Raw genomic sequence first — 18,746 nt, 5'->3', positions numbered from 1 at the left:
AATTTTTATTAATAAAATACACAGACACAAAATAGAAAAGAGATAAAAAGCACCTCCATGCTATGAGGGATCAACCACTGCATATATATGCCTAATATTATATGTATATGGTATAAAATTAATACTATACTTCCATAAAGTGCTAAAGTGCAAGCTGTGAGTTAAAGATATCCTAACAGTGCAAAATGCAAAAAACATGGTGTAACAAGATGATAAACGTACCACAGAGCAGCTATATTGCTGGCACCAAGGTTGTGCAGCGTCCTTGGGGTTGAGGGATGCTGCACAACCTTGGTGCCTGCAATATAGCTGCTCTTTGATATCATTATGCATGGACAGCCACCAAAAAAGTCTGGCAATGGCTTTCCATGTAGCAGTAACCCCAGGATGACCACTTAAGACGGAATCATGAAATTCTTGTAACACACACAATCTTAGGTACACAGGCACAAATGATTTAGATCCTGGAGTGGTGGGAGGAGCCAATGACTGGGCGTTATGGATCTCCTTTTCCAATTCTGAGGTTACCATAGAAACTACAATACCCTGAGGAATTATGGAGGATGGAGGTACTGGAGGAGAAACTGAATTGAGACTACGAGATAATGCGTCAGCTTTCACATTCTTAGACCCCGGTCTGAATGTAATGCCTCTGTGGGAGTTTATCTTTTAGCTGATTCAATGTAAGCTAGATTCTTCTGATCAGTGACCACAGTAACTGGATGAACCGCTCCTCCAAAAAATGCCTCCATTCCTCAAAGGCTAATTTTACAGAAAGTAACTCACGATTCCCAACATCATAACTTCTTTCCGCCGTCGAAAATTTTTTAGACAAAAAAGCCCATAGACGCAAGTTAGTCAGAGTTTTGGACCCCTGCGACAAAACCGCCCCCACTCCGACCTCCGAAGCATCCACCTCTACAATGAATGGCTCTTTGAGATCCGGTTAGATCAGAATGGGAAGAGACATGAAACACTCTTTTCATGTTTCAAAAGCCCTGATAGCACTCTGTGACCACACCTTGAGATTTGCCCCCTTACATGTAAGGTCAGTAAGAGGTTACACAATCTGAGAAAACCCCTTGATAAATTTCTTATAATAGTTGGCGAATCCCACAAAATGCTCCAAAGGCTTGAGATCACAAAGCTGAACCCAGTCAATTATGGCCTGTACCTTTCAAAAACACATTTCTCTAATTTAGCACACAAAGAGTTCTCACTTAATCTTTGTAACACAACACGGACATGTGCATTTAATAACCCAAATGGCATGACAAGTAGTGTTGAGCTAACTTGTTTGGCATTTAAAATTTGTGTTCGTGTGCAGGGTCCCGACTTGTTCGCGCCAAAAAATTGGCTCCGAAATGCTGAACAAATTCGCTCAACACTAATGACAAAGTTTTCAAAGAGACCCTCAGACCTTAAAAACGCTGTTTTCCACTAATCACCCTCCCGGATGCGTATCAAATTGTAAGCCCCTCTAAGATCAAGTTTAGAGAACACCATGGCCCCCAGAAGCTGATTATATAGGTTGTGGATGAGTGGAAGTGGGTACGTGTTTTTAACCATGATTTTGTTGAGTTCTCGGAAATCAAGGCAAGGACGGAGACCCCCATCTTTCTTTTATACATAGAAAAAAGCGGCAGCTACCGGAGAGGAGGAAGGACAGATATGACCCTTCCGTAAACTTTTGTTAGCATACTCTTGCCCATTCAGACCCAGACAAATTGTAAAGGAGAGCTTTAGGCAATTTGGCACAAGGAATAAGATCAATAGCACAATCATAAGGATGATGGGGAGGTAGTATCTCCGTCTCTTTCTCCAAGAACACATCTCCAAAGTCCTTCAGGTACCCCGGCAGACCCTTCAGACTAGATGAGCATATTTGTACAGTTTTTAGCGATTTCTTGCAACAATTAGGGCCACATTTAACAATCTCCCTCTGACACCAATCAATAACAGGATTGTGAATCTGCAACCATGGAAGCCCTAGTACCAACCCAACAGGTAAATTATCCAACACAAAACATGAGAAGGATTCAAAGTGGAGTGCTCCCACTTGAAGCGTGAAATCCACTGTTACCTTCTTGATCAAATTCCTAGATAATGGTGTCTTGTCAAGGGCGAAGATTTGCATGGGTCTTCCTAAACTAACTGTCCCTAACCCTAACTTCCGAACCAGTCCCGAATCAATAAAGTTAGCAGCAGACCCACAGTCAATGAAAGCCAATGTTGATAACACCTGGTTCTCAAAGCATAACACTGTATTTATCAGTACTTTAGAAGAAAAAGGTACCTGGGAGTCTGGGTGACCTCCTTGGCCATCACCCACACTCAGACGTTCTCCTGATGGTTTGCTAGCCTGAGGGCGAGTAGGGCAATTCTTGAGAAAATGTCCAGAGAGACCACAGTACAGGCAGTCTGAGATCTTGTCTACGTCTACAACACGAAGATTGGCAACTTTAATCTCCAATGGCTCCACCTCCGGTAAATGGACCTGCTCCGGGGATATATAATGGGCAGCTTGGTGTTCCTCATGTCTCTCATGGATTCTACAGTCCATTCGTATGGCCTGGGTCATGGCCTCCGCCAGGGAACAAGGAGCTTCATGGAGGACCAGGGCGTTCTTAAGGGTTTTGGAAAGGCCTTTGTGGAACTGGCACCTGAGACCTGCATTGTTCCACAGAACTGCAGTGGACCACTGCTAGAACTCAGTACAGTAGTCCTCAGCTGTGCGACGCCTTGATCTTAGCCTCAGGGACCTGGATCCTCTTGGGTTCGTCATATGTCAGTCCTAAACTGTCAAAGAAGGTGTCAACAGAAAACCGTTCTGGGGCTTGTGGGGACAAGGAAAATGCCCAGGTCTGAGGGCACCTTTGCAGAAGGGACAGGATTATTCCCACCTGCTGGAACTCTTCCCGACGATCAGGGGCGCAGGGTAAAAAATAACCTACAGCTCTCCCTGAAGACCCTAAACTGGTCTTTCTCTCCAGAAAATTTATCAGCGAGGTCTAATACAGATTCCGGAGAGACCAACTGTACATCAGAGGGTACTAACGTCACAGCCACTGCCGACAGCTTCAGCACGCCCCTGTACAAGCGGAGCAAAACCGCAGGTGCGGTGAACAAGCAGAGCAGAGCAAAACGGCAGGGGCGGTGAACAAGCAGAGTGGAGCACAACCGCAGGTGCGGTGTACAAGCGGAGCAAAACCGCAGGTGCGGTGAACAAGCAGAGCGGAGCAGTACCGCAGGAGCGGTGAAAAAGCAGAGTGGAGCAAAACCGCAGGTGCGGTGAACAAGCAGAGCGGAGCACAACCGAAGGTGCAGTGAACAAGCACAGCGGAGCACAACCACAGGTGCGGTGAACAAGCAGAGTGGATCACAACCGCAGGTGCGGTGAACAAGCAGAGCGGAGCAAAACCGCAGGTGCGGTGAACAAGCAGAGCGGAGCAAAACCGCAGGTGTGGTGAACAAGCAGAGCTGAGCAAAACCGCAGGTGTGGTGAACAAGCAATGCGGAGCAAAACCGCAGGTGCGGTGAACAAGCAGAGCGGAGCAAAACCGCAGGTGCGGTGAACAAGCAGAGCTGAGCAAAACCGCAGGTGCGGTGAACAAGCAGAGCGGAGCAAAACCGTAGGTGCGGTGAACAAGCAGAGCGGAGCAAAACCGAAGGTGCGGTGAACAAGCAGAGCGGAGCAAAACCGCAGGCCCGGTGAACAAGCAGAGCGGAGCAAAACCGCAGGCGCGGTGAACAAGCAGAGCGGAGCAAAACCGCAGGCACGGTGAACAAGCAGAGCAGAACAGAACCGCAGGTGCGGTAAACAAGCGGAGCAGAGCGGAACCACCGGAGCGGTGAACAAGCAGAACAGAGCAGAAGGTGAAGGCAGACAGGACAGGGCTCTGTTCACATGGAACAGACTGGAAAATACAGGAAGATGGTTAGAACACAGGAGGTAGATATGGAGGCAGGGAAAGGGGACAAGCAGAACCAGATACACACAAGGTACTTACAATGAAGTAGCGAGTGGACACAACACTCACAAACAGAAGTACAGAAGTTGGAGTTAGGTGCAGGTTCAGACACTGCAGGCAAAGGGAAGGTACGGACATAGATATAAGTAACGGGCTAGGACACTGTTCAGACAGGAACTGAACCGGTAACAAGGTACAGGAACAAGCCTGGGAACTCAGCCCCCAGGGTGGCGGAAACAGATTAGAAGTCAGAGATACAGGTAGCGGCCCTGCGTACTCAGCCCCCAGGGTGGCGGAAACAGACTAGAAGTCACAGGTACAGGAAAAGGCCCTGGGTACTCAGCCCCCAGGGTGGCAGACAGACTAGAGTCAGGACAGGACCTGGCACCTCAGTTGCAAAAGACAAACTGAGTGAAAGTGTTGCTCAGGCACCTCCTACTGGGTGGAGGGGGTTTAAGTATCCAGTGACTCACAGCAATAGGCTGGGGACGCATTAGGACTGTGCACACAGTAGCTATAAGAAACAAGCAGAAAGCCGCGCCGACGCCCTAAGCAATCAGACAAGAGACATGGACACAGCAGGTAATGGAGCAAAGAGTGCAGCATGGACTGACAGGTAAGATTGCGGTCTTGCATGGTGGGAGGTGGTGCACCATGCAAGCACGCCACCAGGGATGTTTCAACCAGATTGGACCACCGAGCTGTCAATCAAAGTGCCGACAGCTCCAGCACGCCCCTGTACAAGATTGGACAGCTGAGCTGTCAGTAACTGCATCCCAGACACAGTGAGGAGTGAAACTGTGACAATTATCATTTTCTTCCATACAGTACAGGGTCAAATTGTCTGAGAAGTACTCAGTAATCAATGGACACCCAAGTGTTTGAAAGGGAATGATATAAAAGTATCACAGAGACTCACATGTTGTAAATCAGGAATAAGCATTGGTTTCATATGTGGGCACTTGGTGGTATGCCATCACAACAGTTTTTATGAATTTACAATAAATGTGAGGTTTTAACAATATAGACAATACTGGAGAATTCATCTCTCCTCCTTTCTCTACTGAAATGTCCCTGACCAGGGCGGTTCCATGCGGTGATCTTCAGACAAAGTGCATTGAATAAACAGTGAGCTTACCTTCCTCTCCATTTTCCCATTATATCCATGTTTTCCCTATAGTGACGAATATTTATTTTTGCTAAAACTGTGATATTTTCACTTTAAAACTTTTTTTAAACCTTTTTTATAAACTTTTTTAAACAACTCTCATTAGTGCGATCATACAACATACAAGCCTTTTATTTCTCAGGTGATGCACTGTACTACTGTTGTGCCATGTATTATCACTTGTCAGTGTAATAGTAACGGCCCCATACAGATGAGATACGTTTTGGCTGAACGGTCATTTGGCAGACAGCTATCTCTCCTGACTCCCCCATACTCACAAATATTCCAGCTTTCCTGTGGTCTGTATGACTGACTGCATTTGTAGTCAACCAAAACCCCCAAAATCAGTGCTTTCATGCAACGTTAGTCTAATATTTAAGGGTGGCGTTAAAAAGTAACTTATTGGACTCTGCCTCTGGCCTGGCCTAATAGACTTTCGTACATTGCAGGCCCAGAAACCATTATTAAGCATTTAAGTATTGTAGGAACTAAGCAGCCCCATACTATTGAGCATTTGGGGAAGAAGGGGCATTGGGCCGAACTCTGTCACACCTTAGATGCCATGTTTGCTTTTTGCAGGAGCAAGTGGTTAAGCTGCCAGGGATTTTGTTGCAGCCGCATCTGTGCCATCCTTGCTGTGTACATGTATGTTCTGGTGCCCAAAAGAGTTCATATAAAAACAAAAACCCCAAAAAATGTTTAACGTGTTAAGAAATAATAACATGTGTTTTCTGCTTTTTGCATGTTTTTTCTTTTTACAAGAATTGTTGGTGACAATTTTCTTTTGAAACATTTTAATATCTGCTTTTTTTTTTTTCTCTTGTAATATTGGAAAGCCTAAGGCCAGAAATAAACTTCATAATACACTGTACACGTAGACTTTGGTATCAAATAATTGCTGTCCGCGGTGTTTGTGCAATCAAAACAGCTTTTATAAAAGCTTCAAACTTCTGTGTGTGAATCAGACATGAGCTGTAACTTGATAGAAGATTACAGTCTGGGGAAGACGGGAAACATTCATACAGACAGCCGGTGGTGATGTGTTCAATGACGATTTGTGGCTAAATATGTTTTTAGAGCTGTAGTAGAAGATGTTGCCTCATCATGTAGTTATTTCTCATGTCACGTGAAATGAATATCTCCTGCAGTATTGCTGATGCCAATTCCAGTGTCGGAAAATGAGACGAGAATTAGTGGTATGGAAGGTAAGTCTATGAGAAACGTATTCAGCTGCAGACTCCAAGGAATAAATTGCTTGTTGTCTGTGGCCTAAAATATATAGGTTTTATTACTAGATGTAAAGAAAAAACTAAATACAGTAAAATAATAAATATCCTTATATGTTTCCCCTCATTATCTCCAATAGTTGTATTATACCAACAGGATTTTTATCTTCTACTCATTCAGGTATCTACAACACCGAATCCTCTCAGTGGAGATCTTCTATATAAGAATATTTTCCTGATTTATCCATCAAAGATAGATATGGACAGGGACAAGATGGCGGAGAGGATATTACACCTCACCCTAGAGATCCTCTTCCGGCTTACTGGAGAGGTGAGAGATTCTGATGACGTCACATCATTCTTATCTATGGGAATAACAGATGAACAGAACTGGAGAGGTGAGGACTCTGGAAATGTCTGTAGTGAGATTTATTAATGTGTCTCTCCATAACCAGGATTACACAGTAGTGAAGAAGACCTCTAGTGAGTGCTGTCAGGACCCTGTGTCTGAGGGATGGGGAAAACCCCTGAGACTAATCACGGGGCCTCCACCTCACCCCATGATACATGAGGTTATCAATGACCAGAAGATCCTAGAACTCACCTACAAGATGATTGAGCTTCTGATTGGAGAGGTGACATTACTGGGAATGCTGGGACATTATACAGTAACGCTAAGAAGGGATCGGGGAGATGACAGTATCAATGTATGTGTCAGGTTCCTATAAGGTGTCAGGATGTCGCCGTCTATTTCTCCATGGAGGAGTGGGAGTATTTAGAAGGACACAAAGATCTGTACAGGGACGTCATGATGGAGATTCCCCAGCCTCTCACAACACCAGGTAAATGACAGGACTAAATACACACGGCCTACAATTATCTGTATGAAAATAATTAATTCAGTCCCTGTATGTGTTTCCTCCAGATCGATCCAGTAAGAGGACAACACCAGAGAGATGTCCCCATCCTCTTCTTCCACAGGACTGTAAACAAGAATATCCCAATGTTCCTCAGGATCATCAGGTAGATGGAGAGAAGGTGTCATGAGATCTCCACTATGATGTGTAGACGGCTGTGAAGGTTTTGTGCTCAGTCTTGTTTTATCCACCAGTATTTATATTTGTGTAATGAGAACGGTGGAGATGACGGGATTAGAGCGGATCATAGATGGGACTTCTCCATCTGACTTTTATAATATTTGTTCCAGAGTGAAGATCAGACCCATATTAATACTACAGAGACAAATGTGACGGGTGATGAGCGCTGTAAAGAGGAGATTCCTACATATGACTACCCAGGTGAGTAGTAACCACTAAATGCAAAGAAGTTACAGATTCTTCTCAGTCACCCGCTGTGGCTGCTTTATCGGTGGTGTAGTCCGGCCGTATCACAATCGTGTGATCACCATTTTGCCGCTCGACCACAACATTCTCCTTTATCCGAAAATGTTCAAATTACTTTGTGAAATCGTGAAAGCCCTTTTCTATAGAACTTGCAACCTGGAGGATCTACCTACCCCCTGGGATTAGAAGACACTGTTCGTTACCTGCCCAAATCTGTAAACTACAAAGCCAAATGACAGCGTATGTAGAATGTGCTGACAAGTTAGAAAATCACTTGAAGAAAAATATTATGATGGGTCTGTAAGAGAAAGTGGAGGGTAATGATGCTGTTGGCTTCCTAGATCCCTGATATCTTATTGGATGAATCTACCTTCTCTCCCTTCTGTGCTGCTGAATGTGCTCATATGGTACCTACAAGACACTGTACAATAACAACAGTTTCCCTTTATCCTGACTTTTCAATTTCTTTTAAAACCAACTAACTTCAAACAGGATTGCGATAACCTACACATAAAACATTACACCTGTGCCATGATATATCTCTAAGCTGTGTGTGGCTGATGGCTGTAATATACATTTATTCACGCCTGCAAGAGATGTGTTGGCATGGCTCCAGTCCTGGTTTCATGGATTCACTCCACGTCATAAATTCCATTATGTTTTCAATCCTAAGGAATTCAGATTACTGCACAATCTCTGTTGAAATGGGGTCGCTAATACTTTCTCTACTCTTCTGGTCAGAATTCATCGTAGCTCCAATGGTTTATCATAAATGAGTGCAACTCCAGTTTAGTGTTGGATTTCTCCCTTCATACATACGTTGTGTTAGAACCCTCCTGTTTGTTTTTTCCATCTTGTGTTTTGCGGTCACGTGACCATCTGCCTTTATATTCCAACTCCGCCCTTTTGGCTGTGGTGGACTTCATTGTTTTTTGACTGTTTTGCTGGCCAGGTGCTTCTGTGTCTATCTCTGTCAGTTTGTTTGGTCCTTTTGGGACCTCTAGTACCTTTTTGTCAGTTTATCTTTTTGTGTTCTGCAACAACTTTCTCTGTTCAGGAGGTGTCCCATTTTTGTTCCAGTCCTTAGTTCTTTTAGGGACCCCTTACCTTTATTCTATAGGTCTCCATTCAGACTAGCCTAGGACTAAGGCGGGTCCGTTCGCTAGGAACAGGCAGCCCCCTACATCGTAGGGATTCAGCTTAGTCTTATTGTAGGGAAAGCTTTCCCCTTCTTTCCTTAGTACTTGTTGCAGATCATAACACGTTGTTGGGGATGTTACATGTTTTTATATTCTTTCTTTTTTTTACAGGTTCATTCTGTATGATAGTTTCATTGTATTGGGATCGTCCTTCCTCACTTATGTGACTCTGTAACTCCCTGGTAGCCTTTCAAAAAGATCTCCATTGCCTCTTCCAAATGCCCGAGATCTAAATTTAAGACACCTCAGCTCTGCACTATTCTAAAAAATTGTCTTTGAATGTCTAATATTTCTTCTTGAAACTCATCTGACAGAAAATATTGTCCCTTACGATAGTTTAGATTGCCGAGAGCCCCTGATCCCCATACTCTAATTACTCCCATCACCAGCGCCGCCTGCAGAATGAGTAAGGCGGCTCCTGGTGACAGAAGCAGACATCGCAGGAGCAGATCCCAGAGGAGATGGGACACACCATTTGCTGAAGCCCTAATATTACAAAATGTCAGAAAACTAGGGCAGTAGAAATCCCCATAAAGTGACTTCATTTTGGAAATTACAACCCTCAGTGAATTAATCTATAGGAGTAGTGATTATTTTGACTACACAGGCACTTTCCGAAAATTAGCACTGGATGCTGGAGCATAAAAATTGCATATTGGCCATTTGATTACCCAACACATAGTGCCCAGATTGTGCTCCAGGACACATACACTGTAAATTAAGTGGGTTCTTCTCACTATAGTAATGCCAAATACATGGATGCTAAATGTGGTTTGGGCGCACTGCAAGGCTCAGAAGCGATGGTGAGATTTGACTTCTTAAAAGCAGATATTGCTGGATTGGTTTATGGAAACCATGTTCCATATTTTGGAGGCTAAAAGAACAAACAGTTGGACACCACGCTCTACTGGTTCATCCTATGAGGTTTTCTATTAGACTGTGAACTGTCATTCTATCAATAACTTGCCATTTCTCCAGACATTTTAAGTACAATTAACACAAGAATCCCATAGAAAAATAAATAAAGATTGCATACTACTTCTAAATCAATCTAAACAAACAGATCCCTGGGCTACATGCTTATCCAGGAAAATGAAGAAATATATGCTCAAGTTTAAATATTCCTCTATTTTTTAGATTTGTGTCTCATAAAATAGATTTTTAAACTTGAGCATATATCTCTTCATTTTCCTGGACTAGCATGTAGCCCAGGGATGTGTTTGTTTAGACATTTTAAGTAGAAATGTTCAAAAATATAAATTTCAAGGATATTTTATTCAAAATGAATAATTGTTTTTTTTTCTTGGCAGATGACTGTACCAGGAGATCAGAGGGACAGGAGATTTTTAAATCGAATGATCTTGAGATCCCACAGGATACAATTGAAGTGAATGCCATTACTCCAGATATACCATCATCCCTTCAAAGCAAAGATCTATCATCTAATTCTATGAAACACATCCTGTCTTCTGATTCATTACCAACTACCAAGGAAAATCAAAATAAAATAAGCATTAAAAAACGAACTGCTCCTAAAGCAAAGAAGTCATTTTCACTTTCAGAAATTGGAAATAGTTTTACTTTCGAGAAGTCTATTCTTAAACATCAAAAAAAACACTCAGCGGACAATAGATTTTTTTGCTCCAAATGTGGAAAATGTTTTAATCAGAAATCAGTTTTTGTTAATCACCAGAGAACTCACACAGGGGAGAAGCCTTTTTCATGTTCAGAATGTGGGAAATGTTTTAACCGGAAAGCGCATCTTAATAACCACCAGAGAACTCACACAGGGGAGAAGCCATTTGTCTGTTTAGAGTGTGGGAAATGTTTTAGCCAGAAATCAGATTTGATTAAGCACCACAGAACCCACACAGGGAACAAGCCTTTTTCATGTTCAGAATGTGGAAAATGTTTTAACCAGAAAGCACATCTTAATAGCCACCAAAGAACCCACACAGGGAAGAAGCCTTTTTCATGTTCAGAGTGTGGGAAATGTTTTAACCAGAAAGCGCATCTTAATAGCCACCAGAGAATTCACACAGGGGAGAAGCCTTTTTTCTGTTCAGAATGTGGGAAATGTTTTATCCAGAAATCAGATCTTTTTAGACACAAGAGAACTCACACAGGGGAGAAGCCCTTTTCATGCTCAGAATGTGGGAAATGTTTTAATCGTAAAATGATTCTTGATAGCCACAAGAGAACTCACACAGGGGAGAAGCCTTTTTCTTGTTCAGAATGTGGGAAATGTTTTAACCGAAAAGCGCATCTTAATAACCACCAGAGAACTCACACAGGGGAGAAGCCATTTGTCTGTTTAGAATGTGGGAAATGTTTTAATCGTAAAATGATTCTTGATAGACACAAGAGAACTCACACAGGGGAGTAGCCTTTTTCTTGTTCAGAATGTGGAAATGTTTTAATCATAGAATGATTCTTGAAAGTCACAAGAGAACCCACACAGGGAGAAGCCCTTTTCCTGTTCAGAATGTGGGAAATGTTTTACAAGGAAATCAAGTTTGATTAAGCACCAGAGAACCTACACAGGGGAGAAGCCCTTTTCCTGTTCAGAATGTGGGAAATGTTTTAACCAAAAATCAGTTTTGGTTACGCACCAGAGAACCCACACAGGGGAGAGGCCATTTTTATGTTCAGAATGTGGGAAATGTTTTAACCATATATCACATCTTAATAAGCACCAGAGAACCCACACAGGGGAGAAGCCTTTTTCATGTTCAGAATGTGGGAAATGTTTTAACCGGAAAGCGCATCTTAATAACCACCAGAGAACTCACACAGGGGAGAAGCCATTTGTCTGTTTAGAGTGTGGGAAATGTTTTAGCCAGAAATCAGATTTGATTAAGCACCACAGAACCCACACAGGAAACAAGCCTTTTTCATGTTCAGAATGTGGGAAATGTTTTAACCAGAAAGCACATCTTAATAGCCACCAGAGAACCCACACAGGGAAGAAGCCTTTTTCATGTTCAGAGTGTGGGAAATGTTTTAACCAGAAAGCGCATCTTAATAGCCACCAGAGAATTCACACAGGGGAGAAGCCTTTTTTCTGTTCAGAATGTGGGAAATGTTTTATCCAGAAATCAGATCTTTTTAGACACAAGAGAACTCACACAGGGGAGAAGCCCTTTTCATGCTCAGAATGTGGGAAATGTTTTAATCGTAAAATGATTCTTGATAGCCACAAGAGAACTCACACAGGGGAGAAGCCTTTTTCTTGTTCAGAATGTGGGAAATGTTTTAACCGAAAAGCGCATCTTAATAACCACCAGAGAACTCACACAAGGGAGAAGCCATTTGTCTGTTTAGAATGTGGGAAATGTTTTAATCGTAAAATGATTCTTGATAGACACAAGAGAACTCACACAGGGGAGTAGCCTTTTTCTTGTTCAGAATGTGGAAATGTTTTAATCATAGAATGATTCTTGAAAGTCACAAGAGAACCCACACAGGGGGAAGCACTTTTCCTATTCAGAATGTGGGAAATGTTTTACAAGGAAATCAAGTTTGATTAAGCACCAGAGAACCTACACAGGGGAGAAGCCCTTTTCCTGTTCAGAATGTGGGAAATGTTTTAACCAAAAATCAGTTTTGGTTACGCACCAGAGAACCCAAACAGGGGAGAGGCCATTTTTATGTTCAGAATGTGGGAAATGTTTTAACCATATATCACATCTTAATAAACACCAGAGAACCCACACAGGGGAGAAGCCTTTTTCATGTTCAGAATGTGGGAAATGTTTTAACCAGAAATCAGCTTTGGTTAAGCACCAGAGAACTTACACAGGGGAGAAGCCTTTTTCCTATTCTTTTTTTTTTAATCCAATAAATTTTTATTGAGATTTTTTCATTAGGTTTTTTTTTGACAAAACATCCCAATCCTGGTATGCACGGCACCCCATCCCTCATCCTGGTATGCATGGCTGCCTCATCACCAATCCTGGTATGCATGGCACCACTCATCCATCCCCAATCCTGCCATGCATGGCACCCCATCACTCATCCTGGTATGCATGGCACCCCATCCCTCATCCTGGTATGCATGGCCCCCTCATCCCCAATCCTGGTATTCATGGCAACTTTTATCCCAAATCTGGTATACATGGCACCCCTCACTTTTATCCCAAATCTGGTATACATGGCACCCCTCATCCCAATCTTAGTATGCATGGCTCCCTCATCCCCAATCCTGGTGTGTATGGCACCCCATCCCTCATCCTGGTATGTATGGTACCCTTTATCGCTATCCTGGTATGCATTGCACCCCACATCCCCAAATCCTGGTATGCATGGCACCCCATCCCTCATTCTGGTATGTTTGGTACCCCTCATCCCTATCCTGATATGTATGGTACCCCTCATCCTGGTATGCATGGCACCCCATCCCTCATTCTGGTATGAATGGCACCCCATCCCACATCCTGATATGCATGGTACCCCGCATCCCTATCCTGGTATGCATGGTACCCCTCATCTCTATTCTGATATGTATGGCCCCCCTCAACCCCATCCTGGTATGTATAGTGGGCACAATGTACTGGACACTACAACGTAGTGGTCACTTCAACGGCAGTTTGAAATTTTCACTCAGCAACATCCAAAGCTGCTTGTTTCTGGAAAACACCCATTTGTCCCTACACCTGTAGGTAAATTCCCAAAGGGGTATAGTTTCCAAAATGGGGTCACTTGAGGGTGGATTCTGTTTTTCTTGCACTTAGGGGCTCTGTATAGAAGAAATTGTGTGACACATTTCGGCACCATTTTTACCCATTGCCCTGTGTGAAAATGTAAAATATGAGGTTTAAACTATTTTTTTGTGGTAAAAAATATAATTATTTTTTCTTCACTGCCAATGGTATGACTTTAAAAATGTAAAAAGACTCACTACTTCCCTAGATAAATTCCTTGAGAGGTATAGTTTACAAAATGGGGTCACTTGTGGGGGTTCCTGCTGTTTCGGCATGTCAGCGACTCTTCAAATGTGACACGGTGTCTGCAACCTATCCCAGCCAACATAGCACTCCTTTCTCTTCCAAGCCCTGCCGTGCGCCAAAGCGGTAGTTTTCCACCACATTTGGGGTATCGGCATACTCAGGAGAAATTGCACAACAGTTTTTGGGGTGCATTTTCTCCTCTTACCCTTGTAAAAATAAAAAAATTGGGGCTAAAAGATCATTTATGTTGAAAGAGTGCTCACCACACACCTAGATAAGTTCCTTGAGGGGTCTAGTTTCCAGAATGGTGTCACTTGTGGGGGGGTGTTCCTCTGTTTAGGCACATCAGGAGCTCCCCTAATGCGACATGGCGTCCGTTAATTATTCAAGCAAATTTTACATTCAAAAAGTCAAATGGCGCTCCTTCCCTTCCGAACTCTGCCGTGCGCCCAAACAGTGGTTTTCCCTCATATATAGGATATCGGCGCACTCAGGAGAAATTGCACAACAAATTTCATGGTGCAATTTCTTCCATTACTATTATGATAATGCAAATTGGTGACTGAAAAACATTTTTGTGGGAAAAATGTGAAAATTTTATTTTTACGGCTCAATATTATAAACTTCTGTGAAGCACCTTGGGGTGTTCAAGGTGCTCACCACACATCTAGATAAGTTCCCTGAGGAGCAAAAAGTCAAATGGCGCTCCTTCCCTACCGATTCTTGCCGTGCACCCAAACAGTGGTTTTCCCTCACATGGGGTATTGGCGTGCTCAGGAGAAATTGCACTACAAATTGGTAGTCCATTTTTCCTGTTACCCATGCGAAAATAAAAAAATTTGCGTCTAAAGTAACATTTGTGTGAAAAAAAGTTAAATGTTCATTGTTTTCTTCCACATTCCAAAAATTCCTGTGAAGCACCTAAATGGTTAATAAACTTCTTGAATGTGGTTTTGAGCACCTTGAGGGGTGAAGTTGTTAGAATGGTGTCAACTTTTGGGTATTTTCTGTCATAAAGGCCTCTCAAAGTCCCTTCAAATAAGATGTGGTCCCTGAAAAAATGGTTTTGTAAATTTTGTTGGAAAAATGAGAAATCAGTTGTTAACTTTTAACCCTTATAACTTCCTAATAAAAAAAAATTGGTGCTGATGTAAAGTAGACATGTGGTAAATGTTATTTATTAACTATTTTGTGTGACATATCTCTCTGATTTAAGGGCATGAAAATTCAAAGTTTGAAAATTGCTAAATTTTCTAAATTTTCGCCAAATTTCAGATTTTTTCACAAATAAACGCAAGTCATATCGAAGAAATTTTGCCACTATCATGAAGTACAAGATGTCACGAAAAAACTTTCTCAGAATCAGGGGAATCCGTTGAAGAGTTCCAGAGCTATTACCTCATAAAGTGACAGTGGTCAGAATTGAAAAAATTGGCCCGGTCACGAAGGCGAAAACCGGCTCTGGCGCGAAAGGGTTAAACTTTTCCAGAAGAAGATACAGATTCAGTGGAATGTAATCCAGAGTTCTTTTTGTTATTATTGTACCCGGTATTTGAATTTCTCAACCGTTTGTATTCGTGTATGTTCTAAAATGCTCAAATTAGGGATATCATCAAATGGTAGAATAACCGACTTACCTCAATTAATGGACAGTCCTGACCAGGTGTGCACCTACTGCTGGTGCAGCCGGTGCAACTGCATCGGGGCACGACGGTGCAGGGGGGCCCTTGCCGGGCGTCAGATAATGAGGGTAATCTGGCCTGCTTCTCGGAGCCCCATGGCCAGATTGCCATCATCATATGTGGTGGGCATGGAGCGATCCCTGCAGCTCCGCTGCTGACAGGAGGAAAATGGCAGCAGAGCTGCAGAGATCCGTTTTCTGCTTCCTGCCCTATGCTTCCTTCCTGACACAGGCCCGCGCTGCTTGATGACGTCATCATTTGGTGCGAGCCTGTGTGTCAGGGAGGAAGTTACCAGAGACGAGGAGGTGCAGGGGAGCGAGCTGAGGTAAGTTGTGTTTTTTATTTTTTTAACAAACTGGGGAAGCTGGGGAGAGCAATGAGAGGAGGCTGGGGAGAGCATTGAGGTGAGGCTGGGAAGAGCAATGAGAGGAGCTGGGGAGAGCAATGAGAGAAGGCTGGGGAGAGCAATGAGAGGAGACTGGGGAGAGCAATGAAAGGGGGCAGGGGAGAGCAATGAGAGAAGGCTGGGGAGAGCAATGAGAGAAGGCTGGGGAAAGCAATGAGGGGCTGGAAAGAGCAATGAGGGAAGGCTGGGGAGAGCAATGACAGGAGGCTGGGGAGAGCAATGAGAGGAGGCTGGGGAGAGCAATGAGAGAAGGCTGTGGAGAGCAATGGGAAGAGGCTGGGGAGAGCAATGCTGGGGCTGGGGAGAGCAATGATGGGGATGGAGGGAGAGAGCAATGACGGGGGTGCTGGGAGAGAGCAATGATGGGGGTGCTGGGAGAGAGCAATGACGGGGGTTTCACTTTGCTTGTACTGTAAAGTCTTGTATATTTTCCATGTGCACATAGCCTTACAGTTAATTGGGGAGAGTCACAGAGACTGAATAATTAATATTATTGGCCGCTGGAGATTATAGTTAATGGGGGAGCACAGTGCTGCTTATCACTTTATATTTTGATTACTAAGTGGCTAATAGTATATTAATGGGGGGGTACATATCTGTATTCAGGAGCGCAGTGCGGGGGAGACATGTATGTATACAATATATGTGACCTTGTTATTTTCTAGGCTGGAGAGCATCATGACAAGACTAATCATGGCTGGGAGATGTCGACATGAAGGTCTGACCAGATGGAGAAGAAGCAGCAGAAACCGACTCTGATCACGTCAGCGGTAAGTGCCTGGATGTAAATATTATCCTGTATCTGCACTGTGTGACTAGGCGTGATCTTAAAATCCCTTAGGCTGCATTTTCACATTTGTGTGAAATGTCCTTGTGCTGCCAGATTTTTTTATCGGATGGTCCATGGACTCGTACAGTTTTATAGATCCATTCACACATCCATGAAAATCACGTATCTGAGAATGAGATCTGTGAGGGTCAGAGAATGTCCTGTTCTAGTGCAATTTTGAGGATTAGAATAGGACATGCTTAATGCATCTGTAATCATTGCTCTGGGGGGAGGGAGGGCTTGGCTTCTATCTGTGTACATATGCTTTTGGATGGGCAGCCATTTTAGGGGGTCTCGTGTGTACACAGTAGTGTGGTTCAAACAGTATTTTTTTCTTTTTTTCAAATGTTCCATGTATGCTCACTGTATGCTATTTTTTATTTCAGATGTCTTACAATAGCGAGGAATTTGTCCGTGAACTAATCGAGATGTATCGGTCCCTGCCCTGCCTTTGGCAGATTAAGTCTGCCAAGTACAGTAACCGAAATAAAAAAAGGGAGGCATATGGGAAACTAGTTGCTCTCTTTAAGCAGCATAATCCCTGCGAGAAGGTGGATGAGACTGTTGTTCGGAAAAAGATCCAGGGTCTTCGCACAGTCTATAAAAAAGAGCTGGACAAGGTGGAGAAGTCAATGAAGTCTGGTGCCGGCACAGATGAGGTTTATGTGCCCTCGTTATGGTACTATGACTTGCTTGGCTTCACCCGTGATCAGGAGCTGCTGCGCACAATGGTATCTTCGATGCGGCAGACCCTGGATCAAGACCCTGTGATCCCGACTGACACCCCTGTTGGAGATGTAAGTAGCTTCTTTGCTTGCTTCCCTGTAAATAGCATTTAAACTTGGTATGTACATGCCATAGTTGAATAGAAAATATTAACTGTTTTACCTGCTTAATTCTGCAGTTTACAAAAGTTATCCCTTCCAGTTCAGATAAGTACACTCCTTTGCTATTTTCGCCCCACTCACTTCTCATATTGTTGAATGCCATTTCATATTCTGTACTGCTAGTGCCTCCCCACACATTTGTTTCCAGTGCACGTTTACCCATGCTGGTCATGATATTTCCAATGCCAACACATTTCTGTGGTGTGGTGCTGGATGTTGTAAAATAATTTTTGGGTTTAGCTTTAACATTAATTTTCTGTTCCCGCAGCAACATCAGCAAGATCTGTCAACCACAACAAGTGATGACATCCTGGGCGATGAACCTAGCCTGGCGGAGGCTACTGAGGGGTCGAGTGAAGACCCTGCACCCTCAACTCAGCTACTGTACCTCGGCGAATAATCAATTCACATAAGAGAAAGGCCACCTTGTCGCCATCAACAGAGCTAGTCTCTTTGGCAAAGCAAATTTTAAGCCAGCAGACCAACACCGGCATGGACAGCTTTGCCAACTTTGCCACTGATCGACTTCAGAAGCTGGATGACACACAGAGGATCCATGCCGAAAGGGTCATTTTCGAGACTTTAATTAAAGCGGCAGCCGGTCAACTGGATGAAACGTCAACTGTACATAGTAGGATCGACAGTGATCCTTGTGCAAGGCAGTCATGGACCCAAATGCCGGAGCTACTGCGTAGCACACCAGTACGACGGATTGCATCTCAGCAAAACCTGCCACTTGCCACCCCCCCCCACAATATCCCAGGTTTCCTCATTCTTTCCTTGAAGAACTATCTTCTCCGCCCAGGCAAGGATTTTTGAATGCAGAAAACCAATATCAAGATATTTAGTGACATTTTACTTTTAGGGTTTAAGTAAAATGTTTAAATTGTTAAGTTATTGTTTATTTAATAGTTAATTTAATTGTTTATTTATTAAAATATTTGTTCGTAATAAAAATGTTTTTTGGATTAAAACTTGCAGCCTGCTTTACTGAATTCAGCATATAGTTATTAGCAGGTCTACTAGGCGGGGTAATGGGCAGGGTGCATCTATACAGATGAATAGATATAATGGGTGTGAGTGATG

General features: G+C 43.3%; 1 protein-coding gene across 1 annotated transcript; it reads left to right on the top strand.

Annotated features, from left to right (window-relative positions):
- The first annotated feature begins 6,600 nt into the window (after positions 1-6,600).
- Positions 6,601-12,476, top strand: LOC141204996 (uncharacterized). Its single transcript, XM_073664051.1, has 6 exons — positions 6,601-7,000; positions 7,084-7,207; positions 7,291-7,388; positions 7,573-7,663; positions 10,218-11,289; positions 11,369-12,476. The coding sequence occupies exons 1-6, from the start codon at positions 6,746-6,748 to the stop codon at positions 12,297-12,299; spliced, it is 2,571 nt and encodes an 856-aa protein (XP_073520152.1). The 5' UTR covers positions 6,601-6,745; the 3' UTR covers positions 12,300-12,476.
- Positions 12,477-18,746: the final 6,270 nt, after the last annotated feature.

Source organism: Phyllobates terribilis, unplaced genomic scaffold, assembly GCF_046119375.1.
Source record: "Phyllobates terribilis strain yellow unplaced genomic scaffold, ASM4611937v1 Scaffold_136__1_contigs__length_4911898, whole genome shotgun sequence".
Classification (NCBI taxonomy): Eukaryota; Metazoa; Chordata; class Amphibia; order Anura; family Dendrobatidae; genus Phyllobates; species Phyllobates terribilis.
Note: the sequence above shows the minus strand (reverse complement) of the source record. Positions and strands in the feature narration are given on the sequence as shown.